The 14,097-nt window shown below is 31.1% G+C and overlaps 2 protein-coding genes across 2 annotated transcripts; both read right to left on the bottom strand.

Annotated features, from left to right (window-relative positions):
- Positions 1-5,423: 5,423 nt before the first annotated feature.
- LOC132742018 (uncharacterized) lies at positions 5,424-8,231 on the bottom strand. Its single transcript, XM_060730298.1, has one exon. The coding sequence runs from the start codon at positions 8,148-8,150 to the stop codon at positions 7,140-7,142; it is 1,011 nt and encodes a 336-aa protein (XP_060586281.1). The 5' UTR covers positions 8,151-8,231; the 3' UTR covers positions 5,424-7,139.
- Positions 8,232-12,208: 3,977 nt separating this feature from the next.
- On the bottom strand, positions 12,209-13,398 carry LOC132742017 (uncharacterized; the record flags this gene model as incomplete). Its single annotated transcript, XM_060730297.1, is given in 1 exon segment — positions 12,209-13,398. A coding segment is annotated over 1 exon segment (969 nt). The 3' UTR covers positions 12,209-12,419.
- Between the last annotated feature and the right edge of the window lie 699 nt (positions 13,399-14,097).

The following is a 14,097-nucleotide window of genomic DNA, read 5'->3' as shown; positions in this document are numbered from 1 at the left end:
AAATAACTTCTTTCCTTAGACAAATCTATTTTAAGAGCCCTTAAGCTAGAGTGGTTAAATATGAGTCTTTATCACTTATTTAAAACGTGAATTGTATGGTATAAAACATTCTTTTATATATGATGATATGTAATATAAGTCACTGATTTATTGATTTTTTTCTCTCTTTGTTTTGCTTCATTTAAGTAGTATGTCTTGTTTGTATCATAAGCGTTAAAACACTTATTTCTACATACATCTTTAGGATATCTTTAGGATAGTCATTATGAATGTCATGAGTGCTTCAAAATGATGTTCACCAAACGCATTTTTGTTAGATTTACATCAAATATGTTGCTGTTATATAGTATGTTGATTACTCGTGATTAGTGCTTGTACATTGCTTTTTAAACTATCAATAAATAAGATATCCGCGGACTTACATTAAACGTGGTATTCACGTTTTATCATTTCACCTATATTATCAAGAACTTGACAACAGCCAATATAATGTATGTAGGTTTTAAATGTAGCAGATTCACTTCAGGATTAATATTTAACTTTCACACTTTTGTAAAAACTTTTCGCACGAAAAAAGAGTACCAAAACTGATAAAAAGAAGAGTTCGTGTTAGACACTTAACGTAACAAAGCCGTCAAATTATTTGACACTGTATTATTGGACAACTTGCGGTGATTATATGCTTGTGTTTGCTGGTTCAGAATAAGATTCAGTTGATTTTTGTCTCGAATGACCACACCATGTTTATTTTCTTGGAAGATGTTTCAAAGCTTTAAAATGTGGTAGAAATGCTTTCTTTTTTATAACTAATGCAGTATGTGCCCATGTTATATTTTCTATTGGTTATGCTTATAAATATTTTTTGATAATGTTGTTGCGTTTTATTTACGACCACGTTTGCAATAATTTGCAAAATCCATTTATCATTCTGAACTATATATTTACACAGGAATTAGTTAGCTATATAAAGTAGAAGACATATTTAAATTCAGTAGAAATGTTCAGGTGGTGGATTTTACAGAATGACGTTTCCATATATCATTAGGACATTTCTCTAAAAAATCAAAATACCTTTCTCTAGGTCTCAATTACCCAAAATGCCGTTTAAGCTGGTGTTTACATTTTGATACATGTCAATGTTCAAGAAATGCAAGTATAACTCCAAGATCAAATTAAGATCCAATTTAAAAATAAATAAAATCCAATCTAAGAATATTTATGGAAGTATGTCAGATTGAACAGCAAAGTCCTTTGGTTCATGCTACCTGTACGAATTATAAAATCATGTCCATGTATCATTAAAGGCAATATCACGGTATTATTATATCATGCTTTTGTTAGACTATTCTATAGTATATTAAATCAAATCTTTTGCACCGGTTACATCAAACTTTGCTGCATTAACTACGAAAGACAGGTTGGGACATTTCAACTTCATGAATTCACGATTTCAACTTCACGCGCTGCTGCGGTATTATTATATCATATGGCGCCAAAACATGGCGGTTGCTTCTTATAGTGAAAATGACTTTCGTTAAGTTTGCGTACAGATTCTACCTTTTAGTACATGTACTTTAATTATAAATATTAAATGAAAGAAAACGAAAGTGATAGAGATTATAAAAATTAAAATGAACAACTATTCTCGGCTCTGTATCGACTGAATTTTCAGCAGTGGTTTCTGTACTGATCAGGAATAGTAACCACCGCAGGAAGATTGTCAGTTCTAATTTGAAACAATACTTCAATGTTTCGTTAATCACGTGTGATGAACGATGTGCATAAGTAGTAACGGGTAACAGATAAAGTTAACAAATCATAGTTGATAAGTTTGATAAGTTTATTTTCAATATTCCATAAGGCTATATAGCCCATGAGGATATACAATGCATTTTAATATGGCAAGACAGTATATAGCATAAATCTACAAAACAATTTAAACAGCGGAGAAGGTTTACAAATAATTAAATGTCTTTCTAATTAGTATGACATCAGATATTCTTACCAAATTCCACTTGGGTATAACTTTAATTTTACTATGAGAAATTTTTTCAGATATTTTAGAACAAGATATCTACGGTTCTTTCAATCGAAAATTATGTCATACTGTACCGCATAAAATGTTAATTTCGAGAGGAAAATGTAACATATACCCATGTGAAATTTCACATTGCACAAAATGAAAACTGAAACTCTATTCTATAAGCACATTTAGGCTAAATTATAAATGCATTTGATAATAACATGCAATATATAGTATAACAACTCAACATTACATGAAAAATATCTACTATGAATACACGCAACTGCACCTATACTGTATACTTAACTCTCAAAAGATATTTCATCAAAAATAAGTGAGGGATTCTTGTCAATAATAATATCTTGATCTTGTCGAAACGAAACACAAGATCAACATATTACTTTTACATTCACACGAAATAAAAGTTTGTTTACACATTTGATATCAATCCAGGTACAATCAAGATATAAAGCAAAAAGAATGATTGTGTATAAGTAAGATACAGTACCTAACTTGTATGATAAAGTTGACCTTGTCAATATGAAAACACAAAGTCAACTTATGTAATTTATATCACTTTAGTGTATCTTTAATACATTTATATTTTATCAATTGTATCTGTTTTACATATCAAGAAAACATACACAAATCAAGAAACATACACATATCAAGAAACATACACATATCAAGAAACATACACATATCAAGAAACATACACAATATCTGTATACATACTATAAATAACTATAAATCTACATTACTATTTAAATCTGCTTACGAACTATATATAATTTCCCTCCTAATCTGAAAAGCACTAGATACAAAATTTGCAAGATTTCGAGTTAATTTTTCTTTATCTGTATTTAACAATTCCAATAATTTTTGCATATTCGGGCGTCTCCAATAATAGGACTGGATAAAACGTTGTCTCAATTCAGCGTATACATTACATTCTAATATAAAATGAAATTCATCTTCTAAAATACCACATGCATAACAGATTCTTTCATTTATAGGTGTACTATTTGGTTTCGTCCATCTACCAGTTTCAATATGTAATCTATGTGAGGACACCCTCAGACGTGCTAGTTCGCAATAAAATATTTTAACATTAACTAAACTGGGGTATGGTTGCAATTTAAAACATGATATATGCCTGTAAAATAATGCTCTACTGGAATCCTGTAAACGACTTGACCAGTTTTGAACAAAATGATCTCTTAATCTTTGTTTTACCACAAATAAAAACATATCAATATTTCCAACACTTTGCATAAGCCAGGCGTCATGTAACCCTAAAGAACACAAAAGAGACTTAACTAAGGAGCACCAATTTGCTTTATTAGGATGGTTTTCGAAATCAATTTTCAATAGATTATACACTTTATATACATATTTGTTACTTTTTGTATGAATAATTTTTATCCAATATTTCAAAACATTATAATGTCGAAGTGCTTGAAAGGAAACTCTACCAAGCTCACCATAAACAAAATCGTTTTGAGTGCTTTTTTTCACACCTAAAATACTTTTGCAAAATTGCATATGCACTCTTTCTATATTGTTACCTGTAACAAAACCCCAAACTTCGCTACCATAATTCAAAATAGGACTAATCAGTTTATCAAATAACTCAAGTCTATGCACAACAGTAATATTTATAAATCTATACAGATATTTATTCATCTGGAAAATAGCTTTCATTGCTTGACCTGCAATAGTTTTTTTGTGCTTCTGCAAAAGACCCTCCGGTCGTGAAAACTATACCTAAATATGTAAACTTACTAACATTTTCAATAATAGAACCTTTATACATGAAATTGCAATTTTCAGGTACTCTTCCACCTCTTCTAAAGATCATTACCTTAGTTTTAGTAGGGTTTACACTTAGTTTCCACCTATCGCAGTAGGCTGAAATAATATTTAGACTTGTTTGTAACTCATCTTTGGTATTAGCAAATATCATCAGCATATAAAATTAAAAATACTTTAAACATATTAACATCTATTCCAGGAACATCACTATTGATAAAACTGTCTTCTAAATCATTTAAAAACATGGAAAAAGAAAGGGAGATAAACACTCTCCCTGACAAACGCCTAGTGAACATACATACTCATCACTTAGTTCATTACAAAACTTAACTCTTGCTTTTCTGACGAATACATTGAACGTATGATATTTAAAATGTGACCACGTATGCCAAGCTTAGTCATCTTAAACCACAGGTTATCTCTAACAATGTAATCAAAAGCTTTAGTAAAATCGATAAACGCACAGTAAAGTTGTCTCCCATTATTAATCATGTGACTTATTAAACCATGTAGCACAAAAATATTATCTACAGTACCCATATGCGATCTAAAACCTGCTTGGGCCTCAATATAAACACTGTATTCTTCTGCCCAGTTTGACAGTCTATTATTTAATATTCGGGTAAACAATTTTCCAAGAACGTTTAACAAAGTGATACCTCTGAAATTATTGACATCATTCTGGGTTATTCACAGACTTAAAATATTGAGCAAAAGTGTCTAATTGTACATTTGACTGCTTAACACCAGCAGTCCCTTTTAACATATTCCAATAGTGTTTTGCATTATTAAATTTAGCTTGTGTAAGTTTCAAAGACTCAGCTTTGTCAAAATCATAACTACATTTCCTAATACATGTTTTATATTGTGACATGGCATTAACTAAACTAATTCTATTTTCTTCGCTTTTATTTAATCTATATCTATTCAACATTCTATTAAAAATAATTCTCTTTTCATGACAATCTTCAGTGAACCAAGGCTGATCCGAATATACTACATTATCTTTATTATTAACACCGATATTTCTCTTAAACAAAGGGGACGCAACTTCGTCCAAGATATTTGAAAAACTGTCTACACATTCATTTATATCATGCATATCCACAGCAGAATTTATTTGCACGTTTAAACAATTAAATTTCTGTCTAGATCTTTCTGACAACAATTCATCTGTATAAACTGATTTTAAATTACTTGACCATAAATATTTATAACTAACATGATCATGGCTATCGCTTATATCTACATTGATAGGATTATCAAATTCAAGTACAAAATTGATTAAACAGTGGTCTGATATTGTATTCGGTTCTGAAACATCAAAACATTTAACAGATTTTAAAAGATTTTGCGTACCAATAACATAATCAACTAAACTAGAGCCTCTATATAGTTGTATATCATATATTATATTAATGCTATATACATGTACATTTATTATTCGTGGAACTGTTTACTGAAAATGCGTTGAAGTTCATACAAATATAAATATGAAATACCAACTGTAGATAGATACATTTACTTTTTACTCGGGAATTGGAGAGAGTATTAATCTTGCAATAGAAAATAAACAATCCGCAGATAATGTTTTTATCTAGAATTTTTTACTTTATTATGAATTTGCAATTTCTATGGAAATATAGCTGGAAGACAATTAACCAGACCAGGCGAAAAGTAATGACGGAATATCATTGACATTCATTCTATATAACTTCACGTTTGTTCGTGTTACTGAAAACAAAATATATCAAGTGTAACTATGTAACTATAGATAACGCACTGTTTATCATCTGTGATTACACCGTCTATCAACGATTTTTAGTCGCCGGTAGAAACCGACGACTATATTTGTAACAGTTTAATATTATACCTATGGTAGGGGAAGCCCTTAAAATCTGAAAATAAAAGCATATCAATTATTGAACAATTAAAGACCACAATTATTTTTCAGTAATCTCAAAAATTCGAACATATGATAACTTTGCTCAATGAAATGAAATATACACATGTTGACATCTTAAAAAGCAACATAACAATTTTCATAAAATGAATCAATAACGCATCCTTGAGGATCAGTCATTGAATATTAGGGATACTTTTACTTTTTTCTATGTGTCAAGCGTTGCTATTTTATGATATATAAATCATGAATGATACTTGAAATGGCACTTTTAAATTATTTGGTTGTTTACATGTTATGAGACCTATTATATTTCATTATTTTATCTAATTATAAACAAATGCTCCCTGCTCATTTTGTAAGAATCACGTGACTACATGTTGTATGGTATCGTTATAAATTCTATTAATAGTAACAGATTGCTGATAAGACATACAGGTAACTTGTTAATGGCTGGCAAAAGGCATGGCAGCTGATAAGATGCAAATCATTGTAATTTTGTATAGATAATTACATAAGTTATTTTTCATTAATCAGTTTAATATTTTATATCATTAGAAAAACCTGTATACTCATATTTTACACATTAAAATAGATTTTCAAAACCTTTTCCTTTTTTCTTGGTAAAGGGTTAAACCTAAACCTTTCTGGCAAACATTTGACAAGAAAGTTCAATAGTTTAGTTGAGGTTGAACATCACAAAATAATTTTATGCTTAAAAGGCACATTATTGAAATATATAATGGTAATCGTTGATTTCGTTATATTCCGTTGGTTTCCGTCGCGAAGGTTTCCAAAAAGGTATGACGGTAGGGGTCCGGAATCCTATTTATTAGATACATAGAAAAAATAATAAACTATCTTTGTGTTGATAGTTTATCGCACTAAAAGGCAATTAAACGTATGTAACGATGGGAATACATGTATTGATTTTAACAAAATTTTTTTTCGATAGGGCATAATAATGATGTACAACACTTTTACAGTAGAATTGGATTGTTTCATGCAATAATTAAGCATATATATATTCATAGTCACTTTGCAAATATTCGATGATCGGTAATTATTTGTCGGTAATTATCGGAATCTGAACTAGCAACCAAAAGGCCTACGGATTTCAATGTATAGTACAACAGTATATGTATAAAGTACAATTACAAGAAGAATCACCAGCATGTCACTTGCATTACAAGCCTCAGGGGCAAACATTTCTCAACTTATTGTTCCTCTTTTTTTATTCTTGAACCATTTAACTTATATTTATGATAATATAATCATTTTTCTATCCGGCGACTTGATGCTTTAGCATCAAAGTCTCTACTTGTTTATCTTGATCGTATTGAGAAAGTTTGCTAAGGTTATAGAAAAACTGACCTAAATTTTAAATGGTTTATATCATCATGGTTCCCTAGTTTCCTCGTCACCTGAAACTGAAACAGTATCGTCTGCTTTATCTTTGTCGTCTGCTACAGGTTCTGGTTGCCTTTCAATTCCTATACACTCTACTTTTACGTACTGATTCATAAAAGAAATATTTCTGCAGACACCACGTGTCGTCAAGATGATCTGGTTATCTATAACTTCATCTCCATCGTCCTTAACAATCTTCTTTTCAATTATCTTGACAGTGCTCCTGTTTATGTAATCAGCATCAAAAAGCACTCCTAGGTCGTTGATCCATTCTGTGTGGACTTCTTTACCATCTTTCCGTCGAATCGTCACGGGTAGATTTCCAGTTGGAATGCTAATCGTTGTCTTAACAACAAAACTTGTTTTTGTTGGAATTTCGTAAACAAGTAGAGAAGCTTTTACTTTATTCCTACTCGGAACTTCAATTTCTGTGTTTATATTCCATGACAGAGTCTTGGTGAATTCTTCTGCTTTTGTTTCTGTTATCGAGTACTCACCGCTTACTTTCCCACCTATTTTAACAATTTCTGCAAGATTGATTTCAAGATTTGTTTCTGCGCCGAGTGTATAGTTCTCCTGCAGTTCGAACTTTGTTGAGCTGGTTGTTTCTCGTGAAGCTGTAAACGTGTATTTTTGCGGTGTATCTGTTTCATTTTCATATATTGAATAATATAGTTCAATGTCCCTTTTGTTAGATTTTCCATCTTGAGGAACTAAATTTTCCATCTGACCATCAATGTCTGAAACATCTGTACCACTAGGTGCACGCTCAGAAATGCTTCCTTCACTAGCAGTCGGCTGAATAGTTTGTTGTTTCTTATTCTCTGGATATGCCGCGTGCTTAAAGTCAACATATCCCCATCTTATGTCGAACAAATGGTTGCTTCGTCGCAGGAATAATCTTTTAATAAAGCTCGTGTCATGTTTGTAACGACCCCAAATGTAGTTCTCAACAAGCTCTCCGAGGTTAACTTGATAAATTCTCCCGTTACTACCCATCTTAAATCAAATTTAAATGTTAACAAAATTATAAAAGTAATGTGAAACACAGTAATGTCTACATGAATAAGATAACAATCATTATACATAATACAATAGCATAAAACGGAAGATCTCCTTATCTTAGGACATTAACTAGGTCGCCAAGTACTTCTAATGATAATGACATCTAAGATTAATTATATTTTTTAATTTGATAAAGGAAAAAAACTGAAGTTTTAATTATTTTTCGGATCTAAGTTATTGTCGAGGATGATTATTGAACTGGTTTTGGCTTACTGCACATAAATGCAACGAACATGTACGGTAAAATGGTTCCAGTTATAGTGTGTAGATTTACGAGTTCATGTTATATGTTCCAGTTATAGTGTGTAGCTTTACGAGTTCATGTTATATGCACATTAATGCCGGCAGTTCTGGAAACTGATATCTAGAAACATTATGTAGATTTTAATACATTGCGTAATTAAAACTAATTCTGTGATCTTTTATATTGTATTACTTTGAACCATAGCAGTAGAAGTTAAATAGAACAATGTACAGGCTCAATTACACATTTTCAAATTTGCCGTATGGATCTTGTTTTACTCTATTTTATATTATAATTATGCCATGCATTTATAACTGTGCTAAAAAATTTATTAAGGATAAAGAATCTTCTAGCCTTGACTTTTTGCTCCGGCCTGTTACCATTATTTTACTGATCTATTTTTACTTGAATAAATTAATCTGTGAAGATATGTGAATATTTACAAGAAGAAAAGAAAAAATACGTCACTCATTTGAAGTTACGAAAAAATATAATACCTAATGTATAAGTGTCGGTGATAGTTGCGCGGCAATGGTGCATAAAACTCATACATAACTACCGCCAGTTAGCATTCCCCATTATTTTCATTTACTATTATAGTATATATGATTTTTCATAAGTTGGGAACCTTTCTGGGGTTGACAATGTGTCCGAGTTAAATCGTATACATCAATACCAAAAACTTTCTTGGGATTCGAGAGGTTAGCAAGAGCATGCCCATTGTTGCTAACATACATTTAACTTAAATTGTGACACAAAGAAAAGTTAGTATCGTGCAGAAAATTTTTTTTCATTGAAGACATTTGACATTGGTTGCTTTTTCCGAATCCAAACCATTCATTTTGGGTGAAAAAGTTGTTTTTTAATTTGCTATAATAAAAAAAAAGCCCAAAAAAAAAGGAATCATTAATAACGGGGGTTTAGTTTACAAATCAAAAAATTCGTTTTGACCCCTTTTTCCCTTTCTTTAAAAAGTTAATAAACGAACAAAAAAATAAAGGGGGAACATTTTTTGCATATAAAATTAAAAAACCCGCATCCAAGATATGGGATCTTTGTTTCCTAAAAAAATTTTTGGGGGTTTACATTTTATATGGACGACACCAAAGGAAAAACGCAAGTATCTGCAGAAATAGGTTTTTTTTCCCGGGCTGAAGACATTTGACATGAAATAGATGCTTTTCTTTAAGCGAATCCAAACCATCTTCATGTAATTGGCTGAAAAAGTAAAATTGATAATATCTAAATTTTGTTCGCTATCATAGTGGAACAATAAGCGGCAATAGATCATTAAGGTCACTGTTAGTTACACAGTCATAGAAAATTAACGTACTTATTTCACTACAAAAAAAATAGAAAATGTAAAATTCTTGTCTGAAATCAGGTTTAATCAAATTGATTTGAGAAGGGACGCAACAGCTACTTCATCAAGCTATTAGTCCAAACGTATTGCCTCCCTTTATGAATAAACATAGTGTCCATTGGAAAGAATACATATATAGACAACTCAGATTAAAACTCTTATTATAAAAAATGTTCTTTTAATTCTAATAGCAGAATGTCAGATATTTAAAAACATTTTTAATTGAAGACCAATATTTGATAAAATATTCGCCAAACTAATTTCAGTATGGAATTTGCACGAGTTTTGTCCATGTCATATTGGTATTGCGAAAATCATTTACTTTATTATATTTTTATATAGAAAATCCCGTCTATCAAAATAAACATTATTGTCTACTAGACACACATTTTGCAACTCAACCAGATTAAATGTTATTGCATAGTTCTTAAATTATGTAAAAATTATTTAAAATTTAATTTAAGAAAATATTTTAAAAGCCTTTTTCCTTTTTTTTCCCAATTGTACGTGGGCCCAGTTTTTTAAATTTTTGGGGCAATTTTTTCCTTTGTGGTTTATTAAATTTTTCCAACCCCTTTTTAATGGTGTTTTGTTTTTAATTTATTTTAAAAATTTCCCCAAAAACGCCGGGTTTAAAATTGACTTAAAATTTCTTTTCAAAAAATTTTTTAATGCTAGTAAAAACCATTTTGAAAAAAAAATTTTTTTAAATTGCCCGGGTTTTTGGAAAAAAATAAAAACCTGTTTTTAAACATTTGGAAGCCTATATTAAAACAGAAAAACACCATATTCGATTTCTGGGGATAAATTAAGATAATCACATTGGCTTATTGCTGCCGATAGAAACATTAGAGATAATAAACAATTAAAGTAATAAAGATATATCTCTGCATAGTGAGGTTATAAGATGTTTTGTGAAGATTTTCTTTGGGACAGCCACAAGTTATGATCAACCAGGAATCAATATCTGTTTGAAAACCTTATATTTTGGCATTGTTTTATGTCGAACCGACACTGTTAGTGTCATGAGGCGCTTTACCAGCATTTCCAACTGCCAAAACATCTTCAAGAACTAAACATTCGTGAGAATGATGACATGCAATCGTACTATATAGACTTAAAATTTATTTCGTCGATGGTTATTAGTACATGTACAATTATATATCTGACACTTTGATGTTTTCGGTTTTCTGTATTGACTGCGCTACTGATGACGAATTATACTGAAAAAGAGCAGAAAAATGGGAACCAAGCCTGTTTAATGAGATAACCCCGACTGCTTTCTCGTTCTCACCATTAATTTGCAAAATGATGTGCAATCCTTATTGTTTAAACATTATTATCGTTGATGTTGTTATTGCCGCTTTTCTGAGTATACGGCCTTTAATTCTTTTGTAATGTATCCAATCTTGACGATTAAGTCGAAAAAAATTCTTTTGCGTTTATTTTAAAAAGAGTATCTAAAACGTGTATTTCGAGCCGTTTATATTGAAAACGTTAACATTTGAGATTATTTCTTTCAAAGTTAATGCTTTATGAAACAAAACCTTATCAGAAAAAGTTTAACATGTATGTATATGGTTTCATGAGCTGGTAATATATCCCTCAAAATATCTAAAGAATAAACAAATGGCTTTATTTTCAAATGCAAAAATCAGTTTTGGGCACTTGAATTTCTGATAAAGAACTGATCGATAATTCAATATATATAACACGACCAAATTTCACGTGAAATTCATATATATAATGATAAGAGATATCATAAAAACTGAAGGATTAAGACTTTATACGTTTGCAAGACGGTGTACCGTGGATATTAATCCATCTGTTTGCTTTTTAGGTTGTTTACCCATAACTTTAACTAACTTATGGTCATATATCGGCGTCGATTCCCCTAACGGGTTTGCTGGAAAACAAAAATGTTATAACAATTTTCTCCGCAAATTTATAATCCAACAACAATTTCTAAACCAGCGGTGATAAGACTCAATGCCCGAGATAAATTGTCTCGGAGAAATTCCGCCTAGCCCGAGTGTCGAACCAGCAATCCATGGATCACTTGTCCCTATTTAGATAAGCGAGGGGGACATCAATCCATCCAATAGTTTGTATTCTATCATATGCATGTGCATTAACTGACACTTTTTTTGGGAAAAATTAAAAATTTTTAAAAAAGGGAAATTTAGTAAACTAAAATGTTTAGATTTAATGGGGTGTTTATTTAAATATTGGGTATGAAATAATGTAAAAACTTGATAAGATTTTGATATGATTTTAAAAATTTTTTACATACCCAAAATTTCATGTATAAATCTATAAAAAAAAATCTGAAAATAACACAGCAGTAATTTTATCCCCCAAAATAGGCACACCTTCCCCTGTCTATCTTAAAATATTATACAGTTACTCCATGAACAGTTTTTTCACTAACTGGTTATGTAATAAAACTTTTAAAAAAAACGAAAAGCTTGAGCTAGAAAGTTTCACACAGTAGTCTATATCACAACGTTATTTCTCTTGTCTATATAATTTTTATGGCATTTTCGTTCATTTACAGTGCACACAATCATGATGCCAACTGTGCAGCTATCATTTTCTATTCTCCCCCGTCCTTGTTGTCTGTTGCAGATTTTGGCGCCCCTTTAATCTTTTTACACTCTACTTTCACATGCTGGTTCTTAAAGGACACATTTTTGCAAACACCACGTGTCGTCAAGACGATATGATTTTCCATCACTTCATCGCCATTGTCCTTTATAACTCTCAATGGAATTACCTCAACACTGCTTCTGTTTTTGTAATCTTCATCAAATAGCACATCTAAATCGTTTATCCATTCTGTGTGGACTTCTTTCCCATCCTTTACACGTCGAATCGTGACCGGTAAATTACCGGTGGGAAGGCTAATTGTTGTTTTAACAACAAAATCTGCTTTTGTTGGAATTTCGTAAACGTAAAGGGAAGCTTTGGCTTTATTCCAACTTGGAACTACAATTTCAGTGTCTATATTCCATGTAAGAGTTTTTGAGAATTCCTCTGCTTTCGTTTTAGTTACCGAAAACTCTCCACTCATTTTTGCACCAATCTTTACAATTTCTGCAAGATTGATTTCAAGATTTGTTTCCGCTCCAATTTTGTAACTTTCTTGTAATTCAAACCTTGTTGAAGTGGTTGTTTGTCTTGTTGCTGTAAATGTATATTTTTGAGGTGTTCCTGTTTCATTTTCGTATTCTGAAAAATAAAGTTCAACATCTTTTTTGTTAGCTTGATTGGCTTGAGGTACTAATTCTTTCACCTGGGCATCAATACCTGAAGCACCTTCATCATTAGATGTCTCACCAGTCTTAGTTGTGTCCTTCGTACTCGACTGACCAGTTTGTTGTTTCTTTTCGTCTGGATTGGTCTCGTGCTTGAAGTCGACATATCCCCATCTTATGTCGAACACATAATTGCTTCTGCGCAGGAATAATCCTTTAAGAAATCCCTTGTCGTGTTTGTAACATTTCCATGTGTAGTTCTCTATCAACTCTTCAAGGTCCACCTGGTAAATTCTTCCGTCACCCATTTTTGCGTCTGAAACAGAATTGTAAACAAATATATTATTAAACATATTAAGCTATTATTGTATGTGCTTCAATTAAGGTTCGTAATAAGGAACTCATAGGAAGAAGCGTGATAGAGTTTACATTTTAGATTGGTCAATTTCAGGGTGCAACTGTAACATCTTTCAGTTAACCCTGTAACCTTCCGACTGCTACAATAATTTTAATTCAAATTCGGCTCGATAGATGCAATGCTAAATCAATTCGCTAGATATTTTGCAACAAAGAGCTTACTTTGGTAGACGTGTTTACATATTGTATTTTTGTAAAGAAAATAAAAAGATTATTTGGGTTTATGATACATGTTACTGTATCATGTTTAATATATTAACTGGAAATAAACAACAGAATACTGGCTATAAACAATAAACCAGACGTGCATGATGTAACGAGTGCATATAAATTTGCAGTTCATTTATTTACACTTATCATGTATTGTTTGATTTTATTAACCTGTCAATTCCATACTCATTACACGGTCAATGCACAGAATATAATAATATTCGATAACTGTTCGGTAATTTCCGTGAGAGGTACGCAGTAAGATGTAATTAAATTCATCTAGTTTCTATGGACTAGTTACACTGACCAAATGTTCTACATATGTTGTAAGATCGAGACAGTGTATGTCCAGGGTTTTTTTCTTATTCATAAATATTTTCAAAAATTTCG

This window comes from Ruditapes philippinarum, unplaced genomic scaffold (assembly GCF_026571515.1).
Source record: "Ruditapes philippinarum isolate M1 unplaced genomic scaffold, ASM2657151v2 ctg3077_1_1_1_1, whole genome shotgun sequence".
NCBI classification, from domain to species: Eukaryota; Metazoa; Mollusca; class Bivalvia; order Venerida; family Veneridae; genus Ruditapes; species Ruditapes philippinarum.
The sequence above is the reverse complement of the archived record's forward strand: the minus strand, read 5'-3'. Positions and strand labels throughout refer to the sequence as shown.

Bases quoted from the DNA above. Each gene is read 5' to 3' on its own strand.
- LOC132742018 (XM_060730298.1), bottom strand. From the start codon at position 8,150: ATGGGTAGTAACGGGAGAATTTATCAAGTTAACCTCGGAGAGCTTGTT.